This window comes from Anopheles merus, chromosome 2R, assembly GCF_017562075.2.
Source record: "Anopheles merus strain MAF chromosome 2R, AmerM5.1, whole genome shotgun sequence".
In the NCBI taxonomy this organism is placed as follows: domain Eukaryota; kingdom Metazoa; phylum Arthropoda; class Insecta; order Diptera; family Culicidae; genus Anopheles; species Anopheles merus.
Window position 1 is genome coordinate 55,444,957 of NC_054082.1, and position 25,236 is coordinate 55,470,192.

At 38.4% G+C, this 25,236-nt stretch overlaps 1 protein-coding gene and 1 pseudogene across 10 annotated transcripts in view; one reads left to right on the forward strand and one right to left on the reverse strand.

The window, feature by feature from the left end:
• LOC121588784 (dedicator of cytokinesis protein 4) overlaps positions 1–25,236 on the reverse strand; it is an 82,703-nt gene that overhangs the window by 49,958 nt on the left and 7,509 nt on the right. For all 10 annotated transcript variants that reach the window (XM_041907120.1, XM_041907124.1, XM_041907122.1 and 7 more), the window contains 2 exons: positions 20,397–20,638; positions 20,162–20,310 (listed from right to left, as the gene is read on the reverse strand). In XM_041907120.1, the coding sequence (XP_041763054.1) occupies positions 20,162–20,310; positions 20,397–20,638 (391 nt within the window). The remainder of the gene's footprint in view (positions 1–20,161; positions 20,311–20,396; positions 20,639–25,236) is intronic.
• Positions 2,778–12,000, forward strand: LOC121588788 (annotated as a pseudogene).

The window sequence follows — 25,236 nt, forward strand, 5'->3', positions numbered from 1 at the left end:
TATAAAGATACGGATAATAACAGGACTTAGATTGCTGGATTGACGATCATCATCGGAACTCACGGGAGACTCCGTCGCGCCGAAAGAAGACCGATGACGATGTTTTTTTTTTTTTGAAGGGGAAGTGCCGTTGTATCGTGCTTTAATAATGGCACAGGAAAGCCAAGTCATAGCGGTTAGTTGCTATGTTGCAGATTCTTTCACAATGACTGTACAAGCTCTCAAGAATAAATAAAACAGCAGTTGGCTGGCATTTCGCAACCACTTTAAAGCTCGTTAACGATTTCTTATTCTTTTTCGGTTGATTTCGATTGTTCATAACAATAAGTATTTGCGATTTTCTAAATAGATGTAGTTTGATTAGAAAATAATATTACTTTACTTGTTTTTGCTTCACGAAACGACTTTAAAACTCATGGCAGTCGTTTGGATGAATGTCTTCTTGGCGCTTAATTTCAATAAACTTACGTTTCTACCGCATTTTATTTATCTCATACTGGATAAAAAAATGTTTTCCATGCACATCAAAAGGGTGGAATAAGCCCAACTTTCTTTAATTTGTCAACACGACCTTCAAAATAAATTTGCATACACACTGCCTGGAGATATTGTTTGTTGGACCAACCAAACGCACGAACGGAACGTACAAGCTCGAGTCGATTGGATGATGAAATATTGCCCAAATGTGCTACATATCACACCACTTTCTCTCGGATTTCATTTTTAACTTAATGCAATGTTCAATTCGACACACGGCAGATTCGTTACTGTTAATCAACAAATAAATAAATAAAATAAAACTAATTTACTGTTTCAAATAAACCGTAACAACTGAAAAAATGTGTATAAAAATTTTCATTAGATATGCAAAAGACTTCAGCTTGTTTTCTATCAATGTAAAATTGACAAAAAAAAGAAAGACCATGACAACCTGCAACTAGCTAACAAAACAAAACGTGTTCTCCGAAATTTGACTCATGCTACCGGTATTGCGGATAACCCCCAACAACCCAGGAAAGGAACGCATGATAGCGCCACCGTCGTTTTTATACATCATATTCCATTTCCAACCATGAGCATAAAGAAGACTACACTAGGAGACACCCGCCACAAGTCCCCCGGAAGTCGCGAGTTCAAATATGTGAAGGCAGGTCTCCTGCGACACCCCGTGATTGTTCGTTAACTTTTTCAAGCCACCGGCCTACTTTGCTATACGCACCAGACAGACGTATAGGACACGGATCTACGCATGATTATGTGTCATGGTTTTTTTCAAGCCTTTTTTTCTTTTATACCACGTCTATCTCACTGGCACGCATTATAAACAGAAGCATCGGGTCGATAAAGACTGAGCGTACGTTCACGGCAGTGCTGCCAATATCATCTCCATCGGTGTTACCCATTCGCGTCCGATCACGAAGAAACCGGTCCGACTCGTAGAGTAGCCAATCCACAGAGCGCACCATGATCGCGATCTCACAGGTAAACTTTGGCGTGGGAATAAACCACGAGGCGGGTAAGAGCCCCCCGTCCATCGCAGACCAACTCTACCTGTGTCCATCGACGGCAGACGGGAAAGCTAAGGAATTCCACGCATACGCGGGCAAAGCCCACTGGTAGTCACTCAGTCACTCAGGGACGCACGCACTATGTGAAGCAGGACAGCGATGTTTACCCAACGAAGTTCTACCATTTCGCTCTGACACGTGGCTTCGTTGGGTGGTGGTGCTCGCGTAAGGATGGTGAGCGTGCGTGTGTGAGTGTGTACGGGCGTGTACCACTACATAGAGGGATGACGCGCGTCCCCTGTTGGAAATGTGTGCGCTTCCACGGTCAACCTTTCAGCGCACTGCATTCAATTCCGACGAGTCCGCCATCCAGTGTGGAATGGATTTCGCTTCCTCGGTTCGAACATGATCGAGTAGTCGAGATCACATCTCATTTTTCCTACTGCCGCTGCTACAAGCGCCAACTGCTGCCTTCGCGCTCGCGATCGTGTGCTTGCGCTCGCGTTTGTGTGTTTTTGTGTGACCGTATGTGTGCTTCGTGATCGTGTGTAATGTGTGGGCCTCTGTGTGTATGTGTGTAAAAACGTGCATTTATGCGATCTGCGAAGATCCGCAAATCTTTCTCAACGATCTTCCGTACCAAAGGAAGCCTAGGGAGACCGCGTAGTCTCTAGCAGAAGTGAAACTGTTCAGCATATTAAATCGCTTCGTGTAAACAATTTCTTTATTTTTTTGTTGGTCGCCGTCGTCTTTGTCGTCGCTCGTGTATTAAGTAGGTAAATGCTCAAGCCGTCAACCGTATCCGTGCCACATCTGTCTTTATGCCTGTCTGTGGTTGTACATCTTTGTACAGCGTTGTTCTCTCGCTCTTTAAAGTTTCTCTGCTGGTTGCTCCCTTGCATGGGGCAGAGGCATCAAAGCAAAAACAACATGCATGAACTAAAAACATACATATACCATGTGTGCGTCAAGTTTCCCGTAAATAAAATGACAAAACAGCGAAATGATTTAACAATAAATAACATCCAACTAGTGCAACTGCCTACAGCATCAGCAGAACCGCTCAGCAGTGCAATGCTATATCACCAATTCTAAAATGTTGTGTGCGCGTGTATGTGGTTTTTTGTTCATATTATTTTCCTACATTTTACGACACAAATGTTTCAAAGGAAATAGAATATTAAATGTAGTGAACTGCTAAAGTAAAAACACCATGTCACATTTTTGAAAGATGCAAGCGACGGGCCTCATTTACGTCTTCCTATTTCTGTTATTCTTCATACTTTACGAAATGACAAGCCTAGCAATAGCCCGAAAGTGTACATATGTGCGACGCATTATCGTACACAGACCGTGAAATGCAAACGGGCTTTTGTTAGATTTTCTTGGTCTAATGTAAATGAAGTTTATGACCGAATTTGTTTCCAAAGTGATTCTCTGAAAAGAAAGTCTTATTCATAATTTGATATGGTATGAAATAGTGCGTGTGTCAGTGGTGGATAGTGTGTTTGTGTACAAAAGTCGAAACTGCATCGACAACACTGCGTTAACCTGCAGGCAGCTGCTAACAGAAAGTAAATAAGATACCGGTACCAACGAACACATCCGGTTATTCACTAGCAAACAAAATATTCAACAGCACTGTATCGTAAAATATACAGCGAAGGTTACATCTGAATTATTTGAAGCATTTAACTGTTTTATTTAGAAAAATCCAACTCTCAAACGTTCATCTTGTTCCAGGAATGGAATATTTTGTTAAAGAATCAAAATCTAAGCGCAAACTAGTGTATAAGTAATAAAGGTTCTACCTGGCTTGAAACACAAATTATTTTCTTAAATGTTACGACGTTAGAGGACATTAAAGCGTTGTCGTTACCAACACACAACCACGTTGCGAACATAAATATTAGAAAACCTACACTTACACCTAAACAACCAGACACCCCATGAACCACCGACCCTTCTGAAAAGCGTACCCTTCGGTACAGACTAAACCAACGCACACATACACTGTACAAGGACGATGTTGAACTCGCCCGAAATTCAAAGGACTCAAACGAGAAGGAAAGCGAGTACCGATGACATCGATGCGTCGTATGCTTCCCTTTCTATTTAAAATGGCGTTTGTAGGTTTCGTTGAATGTTGGGCATAATATCAAGGGTAGAACGATATTGGAAATATCAAGCATGTTTTAGCAAGACACAATGTGGACGCGTGAGTTTGAGTGAACTTATATGATTGATGTGTATTATGAGCGTACAATGAACAGCAATAAATATTTCCGTCTTTATGAAAATAACGACACAAGCTTAAAATCTTCGATACGCATTTCTGTAGGTCTAACAGGAGCTGCAACCCAGATAGTTTGACCCTAAACATAGAAAACCCTCCCATAACATGCATACCTTTTATCTGAGGGTTCATGGATCTTCTAAAGCATGCTGATTTTATGCTGGTTCAATTACGAACAACCCAAAATGTGGGATCTTTTATCGACAGGGTGTAAAACCATTTACACACTATTGCAGATGAGACACGGTGTTTGTCACGTATGCACATGGTGCAGTATTGTAGCTATGTGTTTGTTGCATTTGATAAAACGCTGTTCCTCTCTTTGCTGCTGCAACCTACCTAGTTAAATTTTCTTTGCTTTTAAGCTTCAGTCGCTGTGATGATGGTTGATTTATCTTGTTGACTCTTGTCAATACGCAAATGACACTTTCTAGTTAACTAGCAAATGCAAGCGCTGCATACCTGCTCTTGTAACTAACAGGGGGCTCTATCTTTTTTTTAAAATTGCGGACTATTTGTACCACTATCATACACTGACTCACCCAGTTATTCACTGTTGATTAACGTTAAAGAAGTGGAGCAATTATTATAGACAGGATTCCAACAGTGACCCCGCCGGTCGTAAAATGCAAGCAATGCTAAAAACAGCATAGTGTAAAGAATATAACTGATTCTGTCGTTGTCTAAAAAAAAAACGACACCCGAGTAAAAAAAATCTGCTGATTTCCCTTTTTATACATGCTTGGCACATTTCTTGCTAAACTTAGCACGCAATTATCTTTGTTGTATAGCAACGCTTGTGCTAGGTTGTTCTTTTAAGGTAACATTCTTGAACTAAGCAACATGTTTTAGCATTTTACAGAGAATCTATTTAACTTGCGTTTACACGGGTTAGCTTCAGCGAGAATACGTTTTTCATCAGTTTTTATTATGTTCCATTCAAATACATCATCGATGTACAATATCTCTTTCCTTCAGTGGCGTAATCATACCCATGTGGGACTTGTGCACACATGACAATATTTATTCTGCTTTGTTCTTTACATTTATTGCATCAGAACCGATGAGGTTGTAACCTTCGTTTCATCGTGCTCTGGTTGAGTTATGCCTCGAAAACATCACACATAACTGCTCAACGAGTTTTGTGTGTGCATTGCGTTATGCAGCGAGCTTGGATTTTAGCGAATTTTATCTTGACTTGCATCGTATTGCCCCTACGCATAGCACTGGTTTTGGAAAACTAAATTTAAAATCAATTTAAACATTCTGGCTGGAAGGGAACATTGTAAAACAACAACCATACGGTATGTCAATTTCAGTACCTTCACTATAACAAAACAGATTCAACACAAAGAAAGAGTGAGAACATTGATCTTTGGTTGCCGGCGATCGTGCTGCTGCTGCTACTATTCCGGTTTTATGCGCCGAGAAGCTCGGGATGCATTCGCTCCAACGACCATAGATTTATCGGCGTGGCAACAAAGAACAGTGCGCTCTACCCATGTGTTGCGCGCTCTGTCTCCTCGCTAGAGTTGGTGGCCCCATGTTGAAAGAATGCGATAGACGGAGTCGCAAACACAAACAGCAGAAATGATTTATCGTTACAGCAGCGCCGTGTGCTCGATGTTGAACCGTGGCTTCCCGATTTCGTTCAGATATGATGTCGAACGAACGAAAAATGCCGCAGCATTGAAAAACTGAAGGAACGATCGATAAACGAGTGAACAAAGAGAAAGAACGAAAGCCTTAAGAGGAAAGGAAGGAAAAGAGATGGAATAAAAGAAAACATAAGACATACCGAGCGAAGGTAAGATTACTCCAGCTGCGGCTGTGTGGCAGCGAAGATGGTCCCAGTGCCAGTGTTCGGTCGACGGACGCCATATTGCCATGATGTTTTACGATCGTGGGTTCCGTGCGTGTTAAATAAATTTTAACCATCTAATATTAAATACTGGAAAATGTGGAACTTGCTGAACTTGTCTTAGTACAGCTTGCTTATCTGTTGCCACAAGACAGTTCTACTACTAAAGGACGGCGTGTAATCATCCATTACAGCTAACCTTCAACGCATTGTTATGACAGTTTCAATAGTCGTTGGGCTTTTGCACGATAACCTCCTACAGCCTTCTTACTATTCTTTCGCAGTTCCATCTTATTTAATACAAAAAATCTTCCACACCATTCCTACCACAAGAATACGCTCTCAATAACGCTTATAGTTCCTCAACTTGGAATCTTTGGTGCAAGATTCCTTCGCTTTATGAAGCATGGTTTCTTATCAACGCTAATACCATCTTTATTATGTTCTGGGCATCACTTTCTCTTGCAAGTACTCAAAAAGGTTGCTTATCAGCAAACGTATCACTAAACCTCAGCCCAACGGAAATTCTCGTTTTCCGTTTCCGTTTACAAAAAATTGGTACAGTTCCAAATTTCCTTTATTTACTGATGGTACTGCAACTTGCACTTAATTTGCCCTTGCCCTTGGATGAAACAACAAAACACTTCATTTGCCTTAGTTCTCGCACCTTCACTACCATACTTATCTCAACAAATGCATTCCCCATACACTGTTACCGGCTAATTAACGATGACACCAATGGAAAACGCTGATAAGCACTTCATTCATTGTAGTCGCGATCATGTTTCTGTTACGGTTTAGAACAATAGCGAAACAGTGGAAATTTATTACATCCACTCTGTATGCTGCTGAATAGAAACCACGTGCTTCCAGCTGTATGGTACTATTGAGCTTGTCACACAATACGGCTTTGGGCGCGCCTTTTTCGCACTGCTCGGTAAATAGTGTCATGTGTCACCGGACATGTAAAGCTGGGCTGAGTGATCTACAACATCACATGGAGAGCATCGCAAGTATTGTGTCTCTTTCTCTCTGTTTCTCTTTCACAGTTTTCGGTCCAGGATACAACAGATTCATTAAAATGTGCCAAATAATCGTGAGAGTCTCATTATGAACACAAAAACCCTCTACATCTAATGAACAATGTGTAGAGGCAAAAAAGAGAGCACCTTAGTGTGAAGTGTTGTTGGATCGCCACTTTAGCTTTATGAACAAAAAAAGCGAAAAATTGTTCGTGACCTGAAGGTGATAGTCGTATTAATGCGACAGTGCGATTCCAAACTGTAGGATAGTTTTTTTGCGTCTAAAAAAGACGTGTGTGTGTGTGTGTGTGTGTGTGTGTGTGGTGTGTGTGTGTGTGTGTGTGTGTGTGTGTGTGTGTGTTGTGTGTGTGTGTGTGCTGCGTTGTGCAATGTTTGTGTGTTATTCAAATTTGACCGAAACGGTCCAAGCGGAGTGGGGAACAAATATTTGAGCAACTACTCATATGATTTAAGAAGAAAAATGCTTCTCAAACAAGCCACAATGTGATCATTTCGATAGTCCTACAGTTCAACGACAATAAGAATACTAATAGGCCTTTTGTGAGTTTCTCTACCTAGTCAGCTTCAATCAATGAATTGAAAATGCTTTTTTGGTTTTTCGTTTAGTCTAAAATTTCGTAGAACGTCAATTAATAACATCATTTTTGTTCATTAAAGCCAGTTTTAACCTTTTTAAGTTAGCCGCATCTGCTTTTATCTTACTTTCACAAACACAAATACTTTAATTTTTTTATTTAAATTACATTCTTCTTCTTCTTTGGCTCAACAACCGATGTCGGTCAAGGCCTGCCTGTACCACACTACTTGTGGGTTTGGCTTTCATTGACTTATTGATCCCCCCATAGCAGGATAGTCAGTCCTACGTATGTGGCGGCGCGGTCTATTTGGGAATTGAACCCATGACGGGCATGTTGTTAAGTCGTACGAGTTGACGACTGTACTACGAGACCGGTTTTTTTTTATTTATTTAAATTACATTACAATCTACTAAACCAGCAGCACACCTGAAACCCGGTATAGCACTATTCATATGTAATTCATATCCAATGCAAAGTACTTTACCTCCCTTGGCATTCTCGGTAACAGGCAGGTTCACTGTTCAACAGCCACACACAACCAAAGTTAAGTGTCACGATGACACTTGACAGAAGTAAGTGTCCACGATCGTATGCACGGCTGCCAAGCGCAATTACTCGTGAATCCACGTGCAGTACCCGACGGGAATAGGAATTGAATTGGATTAGCGTAAAACTGCATTCAACCATGGGTACGGAGGGATTGATAGGATGAAACAATGGATTTGACATTGAAGGTGCCGCTGCATTTTGCGCTGTCAGTTCGAGCTAGCACAACTGACGCGAAAAATACAAATCTTAAAACAATCAGTTGATCGTTGTCCGCCCATATTAAACGTATCAAGCAGGAACTAATGTGTAATGATACCACACCACACTGTAATCAACAGATGCAAAGACAGATGAATGGCGGGTTACGTCTATTAGAATGATTTTACACTGCAGTTGATGAGGATCTGCTACAATCGTTTAGTGGTTTTGCATTACAGAAGCTAACAGAAGGAGGTTCTAATTGTTGTCATTTTTTCACTTTCTTACAGCTGTACAAATTCAACCTCAGACGATCCTTAGTCAAGGAGTAATAGAAGCACTAACGATCAAACATGGCTGTGTTCGGGCTCGTCTCGGCCGTGGCCGGTTTTGTAAAAGTTCGCTACCTGCAGGACAAAGCCATCATCGATAATATGGTGTTTCGGTGTCACTATCGCATTACTAGCGCCATACTATTCGCCTGCTGCATCATCGTAACGGCTAACAATTTGATTGGAGATCCCATCTCCTGTATTAACGACGGTGCTGTACCCATTCACGTGATTAACACGTACTGCTGGATCACCTACACTTTCACGCTGCCCGGTCAACATGGACGTACGATGGGCACAGAAGTAGCCCACTCTGGACTGGGCAATGATAATCAGGAACGGACGTACCACAGCTACTACCAGTGGGTACCGTTCATGCTGTTCTTCCAGGGTCTACTATTCTACGTGCCACACTGGATCTGGAAGAACTGGGAAGAGGGTCGCATGCGTATGATTACCGAAGGCATGCGGGGAGTTTCCACGGCAAGTCCTGCAGAACGCAAAGCGCGTCATGAACGTTTAGCGCAATATTTATACGACAGTGCCAATACGCATAACACATATTCATTTGGGTATTTCATTTGCGAGGCACTCAACTTTGTAAATGTGGTAAGTTAAGGAATGCACCCCACTATTGCGGTTTAACAAGGTTAGTAAGGTTAAACATTCATCCGTATCATTTTTGTTCCATACCATTACAGGTGGGCAATATTTTCTTTGTTGACAAGTTTTTGGGCGGCGCCTTCTTAACCTACGGATCTGAAGTGCTCAAGTTCTCGAACATGAATCAAGAAAATCGTTCTGATCCTATGATCGAGGTGAGTAATCGAATTCGGGCAAATTAAAGAATTTTTCTCTACAAAGAGTGTTTTTGTCCCCAGATATTCCCCAGGGTGACTAAGTGCACGTTCCATAAATATGGTTCGTCAGGTAGCATTCAAAGCATGACGCGCTTTGTGTGCTGGCGTTAAACATTTTGAATGAGAAGATTTACATTTTTCTGTGGTGAGTGTTATATCGATGCTGATATGTACAATGTTCCAAACGAGCTTGGAGTTGATTCAATCTAATGGAATTTTCTTTTATATATCATCATCTGTAACCTAGGTTCTGGTTCATTGCACTTGCGGTCGCTTCCGGCTTGGCCATCGTCTACTCTGCTGCCATTGTCATGATGCCGACAACCCGAGAAGCCGTTCTAAAGCGTCGCTTCCGCAAGGCTGATCCCGCTGACGTTTGCAATCTTATACGCCGCGTGCAGATCGGAGATTTCCTTATGATTCATCTACTTGGCCAAATCTCAACGTTACCTCGTACGGTGAAATGCTGCATACTTTTATCAACATGTTGGATGAAGGGCGACCGATCTCAGGTGACACACCTTCTGCCCCATCGACACTCGAAATGGCTCCCATGTACCCAGCGATCGAGAAATACGGTAAAGAAACAGAAACATAACCTCCTTCACCATCTGTCGCACAGTTTTTGATCAGGCTCTGATGGTGAACTATCGCAGCAGATTCTTAGCACCGTATTTTGTTACACCTTGTTAGAACACTTACTGGTCTCTTCCTACTACCTACTCCATTTCGGAATCCTAAACTAGATTTTTAGTATTAATTTTGGTTCATTCCTAAATTACCACAAACACGCACTCTTACATAATTACCCTTTAAAAGTAAACACCTAGCCCGATTTAATGGAATGAATATGCATGAGTAGAAATTATTTGAAATGTAAGAAAATCTGATGTCACTTGCCGTGCGTCAGAGTATATTTTCGGTCAAAATTTGTATCATATTCATGCTAACTTATCACACATTTATTTCCAATTTTTGGACCATCTTTACCACACACGATCGACGGCACCTTCATCGGAAAATTGGAAAATCGATCCTGTCTAAATTATTATCGATACTCGACAATCTATAACAGACAAGGAAAAGGAGGTATTGCATCAGGACTACGAAGCTTAACAAATCACTACAGTAGCGCGTGAGGTCAAACGTGTTCAGAAAGATATGCTGTAGCTACGGAAATCGGGAGCTAAGTAAGGGCTATGCTGTACTTCGCCTCGGCAATGATGAAATCAAGAAAGCTATAGTTTTAGGTAAACGATCAAACAATCTACTTCTCAATTTTAAACTAAAAGTAATCATCCTAAATGCATCATAGAAAGATAAAAGCCGTGGGAAGTATTAATGCTATTCCCACATACTTTCCTGATTTATGGTTGAGTTTAGTGTAGGTAGTACTGAAGTATTGAAAATAATGAACAAGGCCAACTAAAAATCACATTTTATTGGTTTGTAACGGCATGGCGAAGAAATCTCGAAGGTTTTCTCTTTAGATGGTTAATGAAGTAGATAAAAGCAACAGAAGACTGTCATGTGGCGTACTACGTGATTATTTTTTACTACATAACTCTGTGCAAGGCTATCATATTTTTTTTCAATCTTTGAAATCCTATTTTTGAGCAACATCCAAATTTAGCATTTTTACAACTATAACGAATAAAACTAAATCGAAAAAACGAAAGATACAAATAGGAGCTATTATTTGGGATGCATACATACACGCAGCCACAAAATTGAGCATTCAAAATTATTATTTAAATTCGATCTACATCAAATGCCATAGATCGAAACGAATCGCTACAGCAAGCACAAAAGACGGTAACATATTTTTTAAAATATAATTCACACTACAACCTGACTGCAGAAAAACATTTTAAACCTGGTATTTGTTCTAACGTTAACATAACACGGCGATAAAACGAAAAACTCAAAGCCGTCCCTGAATTAAAAAAAACTCAAATATTAGATAAAGACATCTTTTTATCCCATTTAGATTGTTTCTTATTCCATTGAAAACAATTGCCTTACGATAAACATATGCAACGTGTGAAATTTATTACAATTCATCAGACAAATCAACAGAACGTATGTAATTCTTGCACTTTACATGCGTTTAGCAATTTGCTCATTGCAATAAGCTCGAAAGCTTCGTGGACGGATAAATCTCGCCATGTAGTACAATAAGAATTTTTACAATAACAACAACATACAGCAATTCAGCTTCAGAGCATCGTTGTAAAGATATCTCGTACGATCCGTTGGGAATTTATGGATCGCAACGATGTGTAACATTCCGTACTTCTTAGTTTAAACCGGCTAATTAATCGTCTGAGCGACAAATAAAAGAAACTCCTCGCGTGAAAAATCTCAACGACATTATCATCAGGCAGAGTAGTGTGAAAACAGATATGCACGTATGTTTAGGCCCCTTTAGATAGTAACTACAGTCAAAGATATAGGAATCGTTTTAATAGCGAGAATGAAAAATTTTAACGTAGCATAATTTCGCCAATACACTCAAAAACGTAAGCAATAATCGTAACTAAAATATTTGGCAAAATTTTACAAAACCTACTTGCCTATACCTGTTGATTAAACCTATCGGTAACCTTGCGATAGTGAAGCTGATTTGTGCATAAACAGGGTCATACGCGGATCGAACGGAAGTAGAAAAGAATTAAGAGTGAATGCAACAACAGTTTGTGCATACTCTAATTGTGATTACATTGATAATATTAAGGGAAAAACTAATAAAGCTTATCAAGATTTTGATTACAATTTCACCTGTAGTTATGGTTTCCTATAAATTGTACCATATTGATGACCAAACCATACCATACCGTAATATGCTAATATAGCTAAAACAAAAGGCTTCTACATAATGAAACGTACATTGAAATGAGAAAAGTTTATACTTTTTTTATGTTTCACATCCGCACATGATGTTTGAGAACAAACCTTTTGTCAAATTTTACAAAAGGTAATAAAACCATCAGGACAATAGAATATGTAGGATGTTCAAGACATTCTTTGTAGCCATTGCACACTAACAGGCTTATTTAAAGTGCCTTAAAAATATGTGGGGGAAAGCGCGCAAAATGGCAAAGTTAAGGATTTTGCTCTGTGTGTCATTGCTTCAACAACTTACCCATGAAAAACAATCAGAAGTAGATTAATCATTAATAACAAATATAAACGAAAAAACTTAAATTTAAAAATCAATATCAAACGTTGTGCGGCGTATATTAGGCGGGATAAAATTGTCTTGCTATGAGGCAAAATGATCATACACCAAATGTAAAAACAAATCAAAACAAAGGGTAAAATGGACCACAACATTGAACTTAAGGCTTTGGTTTCGTTCATATCCAGCTGAATACGTAGGTACTGGTGCTCTTCCTATCGTATGTCCTATAATTACGTTCTCTCTTGTCTTAAACGGGAAAAGGCTTTGGTTTTAGCTCTCACATCTTGGTAGAATTGTGAAAGTAGAAATTTAAAAGGTTTTGTTAAAAAAATTAGTAACATGCTGGAATATTACAATATTTCACGCGTTGTCAGTAATTCTTCTTGTCGATAGAGTATGCATACAGCACAGTTTTATTTTTGTAAAGCTAATAATATACCCTAGCTTACACCATAACCTCACCATGTTGCTCATGTCAAAACATACCGACCATTTTGCCTCAAACTGGAACGACTATTTTACTCCAAGCGACGCATGTTACAAACATTAACATTAAAAAACTTTACATTAGATTAAAATGATTACTTTTTTCATGTAAATTATAGGTAAATAGCATGTGTCTGGATGTATATCCTTTTTTCTATAATTATTTGTTTCATTATTACGATAGCTTATTTTCGAAACGGTAAAATTTACATCCTTTAAAGCAGCGATGTCAAACTCATTTGACCCCGCGCTCCAAAATGCTATTGAAAATGGTAGCACGGGCCTTTTTAATGACATTATATGATAACGAAATCAGCCCTTTTGCAGTGATTTTCATTTCATTTTGGGATAACAGCAAAAGCTGTTTTGCTGCGGATTATCCTCATTTCTCACTGGATGTAGCCTTAGAAAATCACTTGTGATGCTGTCGACATATATACACGTGACATAGATATCTCGGTTATCCGTGTTCTCCGGCAAGTAAAAACTTTGTTCAACCCTGGACCAGATGGCATTCCAACGGCAGTCCTTGTTAACTGTTGTGCCATACTAGCAGAACCTCTGGCACTCATTTCTAAACTCTCATTAACCCGTTAACCGTTAACTATTCCCGAAGCTTGGGAATCTTCTGTGATGTTTTCTGTGTATCATAAACATCATAGGTGATAAAAATATTCGACTATGAACAGATGCCGTTCTTTTATCTCAACGCACCAACACGGCTTTATTCTTCGACGTAGTGTCTCAACTTATCTTGTTAAGTTCGTACCAAAGTGTCACTACTCTTTTCACTTTTTTTCAATGACGCTACTTGGGCTGTTAGCGACTCTGACTGTTTATTGTACGCGGACGATCTTAAGCTAATCCTTCCAATCCGTGTAACATCCGATGTTATCTCCCTGCAAAGTTCAGTGAACTGCTTTTGCCACTGGTGCGATAAAAATGACCTACTAATCTCTGTCGATAATTGTATGGGTATGTCTTTCCATCGAACTCTCTGTCCCATAACCCATAACTACAATTTGACAAGGCCAACAAAATGGTAGGTTTCATTCGCAAACAACCGATAGAATCGTCTACTGCTTGAGTCAAGTTCGGTAGTATGGTCTCCTTCATCCAGCTTATAGTCCAACAAATTGGAGTCAGTGCAGAGAAAGTTTACACGTTTTGTCCTGTGTTTTACCCCGTTTCGCAATTTAGATCCTCGTCCGTCTTATAAACTAGGAGTTTACTGTTTGGCTTAGAGACGCTTGAAAGGAGACGAGAAGCCGCTCAGGTAAAATTTATGTCTAAGCTAATTATGGGTAAGACTGACGCTCCAGAACTACTAACAAGAATTAACATAAATGTACACTCTAAAACATTTCGCAACTATCGACTTCTTGGAACTCAACTGGCTGGACGAGCTTATAGTGAAAATGATCCCATAACTGCGATGGCTCTGAAATTTAACGCTCATTACGATAGTTTTGTCTGACATCACACGACTCATTTTTAACCTAGCTGTATACTGTACTGTGCGTTATGTTATGTATTTGTTCGGATACTTATAAGCTATGTATTGCTAGATTTAGACGCTGCATTAGTAAAAACTTTGATGTAAAATAAAGTAAAAAAAATCAGATTATTTTCAATTAGCCATAGACTTCTTATTTTTAAAATTTTCGTTGTTTTGTGTCAACTAACAAGCTAAGTACGCAAAGATAATCACAAAAACTGAGCAAAACTAACTACGTTCGTTTATCCAATATAGAAAAGTAAATTTTATCTTGATATTAATGTCATTTGGATTATACATATTTTTGAGGTGATATTGATTGTGAACAGCATTTACGTGCGTTAAAAACAGTGATTTTTTACTTTAGATCCTGCTCAAGATCCATAAATTACTACAGGTCGGTTCGTCTAGTGTCATACAAGTCCTTCGTAACCGTTACTCCCGTCCTGCTAATATCCATAGAAATTCTCATTCATAATGGCCATCAAAAACAGAGCCATAAGACCACCTGTATTTTATTTAATCACATTAATCTTGGTAGGCTGCCCATGGAAAGCTTGTAACTTCAGTTTGTAACAGCCTATCAAAAGTGTACAGTCAATCCAAAAAGTATTCGTCTAGCTGAATATTTTACAGAAAAGGGCGAATTATGGCTGCAATACGTATGGGGCGATAAAAGTAATGATGAGGTTTGATAAAGGGGTCATCAATACACACGTTTTGCTAAAAAATAAGCAATTAAATAGTGCAATAGCAACCAAAATACATAAAAAACTAAAAAAAGTCGTTTAAGGGGCGCGCAAAAAGTATTCATCTATCTAGCTTTTTAATTATTTATGCTGTACAAACACTACGTAGACGTGAATTAAATTTATTATTATCAATCTACTGGTGATTTCCTTCTAAATTAATGCATTTATGTTGTTTCAATTGCACTTCAAGCGGTCAGAGAGGCACTAAAGGCGGGAGAGTTAAATGATTGGAGCATGATGGCGAAAATCGTATTTTTGACTTATGCATAACCTATCCTACCCATTTTTGAAGGTTACAAAATGTTTGGGAGGCTTCGTTCCTTTATTTGTGTTAGAATAGTAATTTGATCAGAGTTAAGCCATTTTTCTGACACTAATTGAGTGACAAACTGCCATGTAAGCAGCCATCCTTGACGGTTAATCTAACGAAAGCAGTGGTTTAATGTCCAAAAATCAAATTTTACCAAGGAATCAGTGCATTTTGTGATGGCCAATAAGATCAGGAAAAGAGATGGGTCACATTTGGTTGATGGGTTATGCTGCATTTCATCGTAGCTGGTCATGTAATAGCTTGAATGAGTGAGTTATTACAAACATATTTTGTTTGAATAATACCATACACATAAAGTGGCCAAATCTGTTAAGATGCATCAAATAATTCAGGAATTTATTCCAAATTAGGCTCTACTAACGTATTAAAACTTGTTTAAATCGCCAAGCTCATACGGCCGACATGTACCATAGCGAAAACAGTCTACAAAGATGCAGCAACAAACTCTCGTGTAACGGTAGCACCATGGTGTCATGATACTAGGACTCAGTGAGGAAAGGTGAGCTAGAAAAATGATTCAAAATGATAGGAGACGAGATGGGGAAACATATTAATGCAAGTTTTAAGTACTTTGAGTCCCAGTTCTGAAAAATTTTGCTTAAAATGTATCACATGGTTCAAGAACAGTCGAGCTGGAGAACATACAGAGCATTGTCATTTGCCCGAAACACGAAACCAGCTGAAACCAAACTGATGAAAATGATTTAGTATACACTCAATATGATATCAGTTGCCATTTTTTCAATGGAACTTGGCCACGTAGTCCGTAAATGCAATATTTCTACCAGAGAATAATTGGAACAAGTCTTGTAGGATGAGTGGATCAAAAATACGCCTTTTTTAAAGTTCAAATGAGTTCTTGCGTTGTGCAAGTAGTCACCAATAGTCATAAATGCAATAAGAAACCAGATCCCATAACCTTTATTTTAATACGCATATTACGCCAAAAGTCTGATAGACGAATACTTTTTGCGCACCAATCAAATGACTTTTTTTAATTTTTTTTACATAATTTAGTTGTTATTGCACTATTTTAATGCTTATTTTTAGCAGTACGTCTGTATTGATGGTCCCTTTATCAAACCCCATGATTACTTTTTCCACCCCATGCCTTTTGCGGCCATAATTCGCCTTTTTCTGCAAAATATTCAGCTAGACGAATACTTTTTGGACTGACTGTATGTGTATGTGCACGTGTATGTATTGGCATCTGATTTCATCTGTTTCCCAAACGTTTTGCAGAAGTAATATGTTCTAAGCTGCAACTATACCTAAAGAGGGGTTTGACCTATCCCAAAACAATATGCCACAAAATTCAGGGTTTTATACATTTGTATGAGATTGAAACTAAAATGCTAGATATTTCTTTAAAAAATTATTCATCAACTATTTGTTGCTAACAAATTTATTCATCGGAAAGGGTATAACAGAATTTACTTTTTTTTTCAACCTTATTACTGTAAAATTGTCTGAAATTGAATGCTCATTTTTATCAAAATAAATAGTTTTTGGAATTAGTATTTCTTTGTGCATGCATGCATAGAAAGGAGGTTTTATAACGTTGCATGGTCTGACAGTTAGTAGAGAAACCTGTGAAGTTGAACATCTCTTTATATTTCAGGTGTTTCGAATTGACTGACATGTACTGTAGAAGCAGAAAAGCTTCTCGCTATATATCTTCTCACTATATATAAAATCGAAAATCGCCACAATATGTGAGAGTAAACATTCAGCGAGAGAGAGAAAGCGGTGAGAGCAAAGCTCTCTTAGCAACGCGCGTTGCTGCGAAAGGACTTGCTCCATGCCACACTGCCAGCCCGCGGGTAATGAGGGTTACTTAGGGTTAGGTAACAATGGTTACTTAGATTTTTTGTTTACACAAACCGATTTGAAAACACATGGTATTGGCTTCAATGATTTTTTTTAATAATTAAAGTTGCAAAATATCAACCTGATGATAACGTGTCCCATCTCATACCCCTTCCCATTATAAATCAAGATATTCAAGGCACTATTAAAAAAACATGTTTGAAAACTATGCATAATAGCTTAATTGTGAAATGGTTGATATTCCAATTCATTCAATCATTAATAAAGCCAACCATACTCATTATTGGTGCTTAAACACCTCGAATACTACATACACCGTCGTCATCGGCAGATAAGTGTGGTACAGAATATCCTGTAAAACGGATTGCTATACCCAGGCCGTCGAACATGTACACTCCCTCAAATCTTCTTCTATTTGGCGTAACGTCCTACGCGGACATGCCGGCCTGTATAGGCTTACGAGACTTAATTCATTACCACGTAGCCGGATAGTCAGTCCTTACTACGGGGTGACGGTCCATTCCGGGGTTGAACCCTTCACGGGCGTGTTATTGAGTCGTTCGAGTTGACGAATGTACCACGGGACCGCCCCAATATTTTCAATACACATTATTCTTACACATATTCTAAAAGTATGTCGAGGAAAAACAAATTCATTGAATTCAGAATTCCTGAAATTCTAAGCCCCGTTGGCTTCGTTTCTAAGCACTTTTCTGCATGTTGTACATGGATTCTATTATTCAATGGTTTTATTATTTAAAAAGCTTTCCTAAAGGTTTACTAAAATAAAGGCCATACATTATGATTTATAATACACTTCAAAACATTAAAAAAAACTGCTCTCGCGTGTGTCGTAATACGAAGCTTTAGTTCATCAAACATGCAAAAAGTTTTTGTAAAATGTTAGCAAAACTTAAAGCAGTGCATGCATTTCTCCGCTTTATTCCTTGAGAATTCGGAAATGCGGTCCAACTTTACTTACTTACTTACTTACTCCAACTTTGCACACACATCAAAATTCTAATATTGGGGCCCTTCACGATTCTAGTCAGTTTTTGTATGGAGTTTGACAGTTGGAGGCTGAAATCATGTAAACACTCCATACAAAACCACACAAAAAACTAGCCTGCAATTTTCAGTCTAGATTATTCTAGCCTCAAAGCTAGAATTAGATTCGAGTACCTGCTCGAAAACACAGTGTTGTTTACATTTACCCCAAGGTGCATCAAAGAGATGACGTGGTGAAATCTAGAATCAAAGTGTATGTAGTCCAGGTGGTCTCATAACATGTTTTTTAAAACCAAATTTGAATATCACTTTTTAACACAATGGGTGAAAACTTTTGTTCAAACAAGCTTTCTTGAGACTTGACGAATACTCAAAACACTCTTAAAATCTTTATTCATAAGCAGAAGCGATAAAAATCAGCCTTCTAAATTCATACACCTTGGGATAAGAGCACCTGTATATTATACTCACTTAGATAGCTGCCCGAAAACTGCATTGTATAGCAAAGAGCTGACAGGCTGAAATTTCATCCTACGGACTTACAACGGAAAGGGCCCCATTTCTGGCTTTGAATAACACACAGTTGAATTATTTAATTTTCATAGTTTTGTAATGCGTTTAACAAAAGCTATACTTGCCAGTCAATTTGACCAATCAATTTGACTTTACTTGAGAAACGACGCTTTGCTCATATTTTCCTATTATACTTTGATAGTCTGAATAGACTCAAAACCAGTTTAAGTTTGTAAGTAGTTTAACTGTATGCCTAAGCACATACAACCAAAATTATTTTGAGAAAACTATATCAAGGAAGCAATCACCCTCCCACGCTATGAAGAACGCAGCATAAAAACTCGAAAATTAACTTATCTTCCCTTGTTGTAGCTATTTAAAAATAACATATAATTTGAATCAGGGTTGTACACTGTTTTTCTTTGATCACATTTAAGTTTTAGCAGTAAGGCCGAAGGAGTACTTTCTGAATAAATCATACAAGAATATCATATCAAATCATACATGAATATCATAACTATATATGAAGTATTGATGCTCAAGGATAATTCATATATAGTTATGATATTCATGTATGATATGATATTCTTGTATGATTCATCAAGAAGAGGAAGATGCTCAGAAGGATAATTGGCCCCGTATGTGTGGAAGGACAATGGAGGAGCCGTTATAATGACGAGCTTTACAAGATGTACGGCGACCTCACTGTCGTACAGCGTATCAAGCTCGCCAGGCTCCGGTGGGCTGACCATGTTGTACGCATGGAAACGGACGACCCAGCCCGTAAAGTCTTTTTAGGCCGTCCACAAGGAAAGAGGAGGCGTGGTAGGCCCAAATTGAGGTGGCAAGATGGCGTGGAGGCATCCGCCATTAAGGCCGGGATAACGGACTGGAAGACGAAGGCGCGAGACCGTGAGCGATTTCGGACACTCCTGAGGCAGGCCCAGACCGCAAAGCGGTTGTAGCGCCGGATAAGTATATGAAGTATTGATCATGATACCCGCTATATAATCAATTAATCGTTAATTGCGTCAAAAAGCACAATTGATTATTATCGGCGTTGAATATTTTAAGGTTGTTTATTCCACCAACACAAAACCATCTATAGCAGGCACCATAATTCAACATTTTTCAGCGACCCGCAAAGCTCTACCACTCTAGCTCTCTTCTGTTCACAATAAATAACACGACAATATCAATAAAAAATGATTGATTTTAAATAAATTTAATTTAACAATGAAATGTGAACCTGTGAATATCGGTCTCACATAAAAATTCAAACATGTTTTACAATTGCAGCTATTATGTTACTACATAAAATCAATTGTGCTTACCTATTTCCCCAATCAATTTTGGAAATCACTTTCATTTGTAGATCGTAAGTCTGATCCTGGGTAAGCGTAGAGCTTAACAGTTCGCGTCGACTTTCAAGCAGCGCCAGCATTACCTTGCGCAGTGATGTAAATTTGTATTCTTCGCGCTCCTATGTTGGGTACACACAATAAAATAATAAAAATCGATATCGAAGTTTAAAATTTGCATACAATTGATAGAATCATCTTTACTTACCACAAACAATCGTTTCCAAATTTCTGACCACTCGCGTAACACCAGGGTGCATTCTGCTACTACGGGATCCACCTTCGAAAGGTCCTTCAGATGAATGTACGATTTTGGAAACAAACCTACTTTGCGAGGTTTCCGGGGACACGTGCCTCGAAACCAGTAGGTGGTTTCTTCCAAGATTTCTACACAATCTCCCACGTCCAAAGCTAGTCCATGCGTAACATCACCATGCCAGTTATGTATGGCTGATCGGGAATAAAATAATTTAAAGGAAAATAGAATTTAATAAAATTTTATAAAATTTGATAAATTTGATATCCTTTTATTTCGATGAGCGAATGAGAAGATAAGTTCAAATAATGAAAGGAGTGAAATAGGAGAAATCGAATTTTAAAATGTTTAAGGTAAGATTATACATTTTTGTTTAATAATTCTAAATCTCAATAATACATAATAATATAGAATTTGTATCATTGTGTAAGCAAATCTAGGTAGTTTTCGTAAACGATAGAATATTGCATAATATAATTTTTAATTGTTCCATAAGGAACCGTGCCGTAAAAACTAATCTACCATTTGACAGATTTTTTCGACCAGAATATGAGCTGTCTGAATGCACCTATTGCAGAATTGTTTGCAAAAGTGACAAATATTTTCTTCAAGTTTTATTTTGAAAGAATGATGCTTTCGATATGATAAGAATGATGATAGCTGACAACACAACAATTTCACCTTACACGTATTACTAAGATAAATGGCAATAAATCATAATTGTGAATTTAATTTAAAAAAAAAACAAGCTATTCCATCATATAATAATTACTTCTAAACACCAATAAATGAACATTGTGCGATAAATTTTCAAACAAATATGTAAATAAAATTATCGCAATGTGAAAAGTAAAAGTGAAGGGCCAAAAGTGTCTTAATCACAAAAAAGGCGTTAAGAAATCTTCTTTGATGCAACACCCGTTTTCGGCGAAGGCATGCCTGTACTAGTGATGGGCTTGGCTACCAGTGACTTATTGATTACCCATAGTAAGATAGTTCGTCCTACATATGAGGGTAATACGGTTCTTACTGAGCTTGAACCCATGGCGGCCATGTTGTTAAGCCGTGCGGGCTGACTACTGTACAACAGGACCTGCAAGATAAATTACAATTAAAAATGAAATAACCCTTTATTTGAGATTAAAGCTTGTTCAGAATAATTGCGACCTTGCTCCAGCACCAGAAGTTTCCTAATTATTGTGATTAACTTCATTTATAGTACATTTTCAATTAATTGAAAAGGATTAAAATAGATCCTATCAATTTACCTTTCATTTACATTTGTCAATCTTTTAAGTAATATGAATATGACAATATAAACAGCTAAAGTTTCTACTAATCTTATTTTTTTCTTCATTCACCTCAAAGATTATATTAACATTTTTTGGTTTAATTACTTAAATTTCATCACAATCCAAATTAACACAGGCTCGAATGCCATCGAATATTTGCCCCACCACTGCCGAAAAAAATATGATGAAATGTTGGGATGTGAGAATGTGAATGCTTTGGCAACTCGATTTCCCCTTCACAAACCTTGCTCGATATGCAAGATTCTCTAGCAAAAACTGTGTAGTCTTAGGGCACCTTTTCAGAGATTCACAAACAGAACAACAATCTTAACGTTCATATTAGTGATGTGCTCTCTGGAGCGTCGGAGTTTTCAGACAAGTTCAGCATTTATTACAGTACTGTGACCCAGGAGCCGTTGTAGGGGTGCAGTAATGATGATGAACAACACTTCAACAAGTCTACAGCCAACTCCGTCTCAGGACGACTCCGACCGACTCCCCACGATTCCGGACGGCTCTGGATAATGCTGATCGAATTTATATTCCGGTTTGAAAGTTTCAGAGTCAGATCGAAGTCGACTCCGGTTTTTGCCAACTTTAGCCATCAATAGTTTCTACGTTAGCCCTCCCTCTAAATAACGATTCCTGCTCGGAATTCCTGTCAAAATCACCATTTCTCATGGCGGGACATCGAGAAGCAAATTGCAATTTTTGTATCCATTATACAATCGTATCATGGAAAAGCAAATAGGCTTTTCGGTTTCTTTTAAGTGAACGTGAGTGAACCGAGTCTTTCATTGCTGTGAGCCTGAACGTGATTTCTGTTCTTTCATGCTTTTGCAAACAGCAATACCTGTAAAACCTGAACACTAATCGAAAATCAGTAGAACTACAGATTAATCCGATGGTCTAATCGCATGAAAAGCAAGCCAATATTGACAATTTATCATTTGACCCTAGAAACCGATTCTCACAATCAGTTTAAAATCGACCATTTCATTTTTTCCTAAATTTGCGAATTTTGTAAGATTTTTCTGTTCGTTATTGCAAAATGATCATGAATGTTTGTACTCATTTTCAAGATTTTTTTAACTTTAATTTGTCAAAAGAATCATAGCGTTCTTCTCTTGTGATCCGGTCCATTCATTTTTTCACCTGAGCTGAATGAACTGTACGGTTCTGGTTCATTTGGCACACCTCTAATGTGCAAATAATTATTCATCTCCTCCATGATGTTTTTTAACTACTGCAAAATGTTTATTTGCATCATAATAACATTTCAATTCTTACACATTTTCAACACATAACAAAGAAAGAATAAAGCTTGAGAAGTGTTGAAAATGATGTGGAAGAATTGAAACATTATTGTGATGCAAATACAACATACAGAATACAGAATACAAACACAACACGAACCATTGATTTCAAAGCCGCATATAATATCATAGCTGTCATCCTGAATAAAAAAAAATAATAATAATATCATATCCAGGTGAAAACAGTACGACGCAATGAGCTCGCGGTTAAATTAAAAAGGCTGGTTAGAATAACTATGACCAACGTCACTTACCAGGTGAATTAGGATGGAAAACTCTCAGGAACTCTCAGGTTGAACGCAAATGCAGCATTTGACAGGACAAGTGCAGCAGTTTTGTTCAGAACGTTATCACACTTAAGACAACCTTCGCACTTGATATCACAAGCGATGTACACAGTATCACAATCCCAGTGTTGCGGATTCTTGCAAATATTGAACTACATGTGTTTAAACGGATTCAGTTCAATTGACAGCTTGAAAATTTTGTTGTTTACAATTTTTAAAGAAAAATCGACAGTACTTTTTCACGTAAATTCACATGATCACAGAACTTTCGATTTTCAGGAGTGTGCATTACTTTAAAAAAGTTTATTGGTGGTGGTTAAATGTTTGCTTCAAGCCGCAGAACTCTTTGTGATATTGTGTACCGCGCTTTTGATGTCAAGTGCGAAGGTTATCTAAAGCGTGACGACGTTCCGAAAACAACTGGTGCCGTTGTCCTGTCATTTGCTGCGATTGCGTTGAATGTTGCTACGCTTGCGAAAACAAGAAAAAAAAACCCTGGCATACGCTGAAAACAGAAGCCTACCAAGAGATCGACCAGGCGGCCGAGAACCTATGATTGCACATAAACGAGGTAAAGACCAAAATTATGGGGGCAACATCGGCGGCCCCACCAAGATATATAAACATACGTAGGGGTGACGAACAAAAAGGTGAACGCACTTTTGAAGCTGACCAAGATTTCACATATCGCGTGTCAAAAATCAGTACCGACAATATGGAAGCTGAGTCGCGCGCTAGGATGCTGAATGCTAGTACTCTATCACACATATATAGTACCGGTACTTACATACGTCTCTGAGACATGGACACTGTCCAAATCTGGCGAAACTCTCTTGGCCGCTTTCGTGGGGAAGATGTCTGGAAGGACAATAGAGCAGCCGATACAACGAAGAATTATACGAGATGTACGGCGTCCTCACTGTAATGCAGCGTATCAAGCTCGACCCACTGGTCGGGCTGGACGTGTTTTACCCATGGAAACGGACGACCCTAATGCTAATACGATTGCTAATTTTCAATCCCCCCCCCCTCAATTATGAACATAAATCCCCCAAATTATGTAACAGATGCACCCCCCCCCCCCCTCAAATAGCTTAGTTTATTGAACAAAATTAGATTTTTTGAGTTTATGTTTTTATTCTGATATATTCACATTTTTTTAAATTACCCAAAAAACCATTATATTTTACACAAAGAAAAGTTGTCCCATGTAGCAATCAAATTCAAAAAATCCACATCACAGTCTGCAATGTTCTTGCATCACCATCATCAGAAGCGTTTTTCATCCAGCCATCTTCCTGGTCCTCCATAAATACAGTCAGCCCAAAAAGCATTCGTCTAGCTGATTTTTTTTACAAAAAAAGTGAATTATGACCGCAACAGGCATGGATCGGTTAAAGTAATTATGAGGTTTGATAAAGGGACCATCAATACACACGTATTGCTATAAAATAAGCATTAAAATAGTTCAATAATAACTAAATTATTTTAAAAACAAAATAAGTCATTTGATTTGCTTGCAAAAAGTATTCGTCTATCAGGCTTTTAGCGTAATGTGCGTAAGAAGAAAACAAAGGTTATACAATCAAAAAATTTCTTGATCTTGTTCCATATTGCATTTATGTCCATTAGTGACTATCATCAAATGTCTGCCTGTACAATCGAGTGGCACGTACACTATGGTCGTCGCTATAACGGAATGCAACGTTACTGCGACGATCCTGCGTTTTTCCGTCCGTCCGTCCGTGGTAACCAAATTCGACGGACCAACTGACGGACTATACGGCTGCGTAGCACATAAAAAGTAGCGAGATATTTTTTACATCGGCATAACCGCGAAGGTTGTGAAGTCGCCAAGAAGAATCCTCGTTTTTTACTAATGTGTTATTCGAAAAAG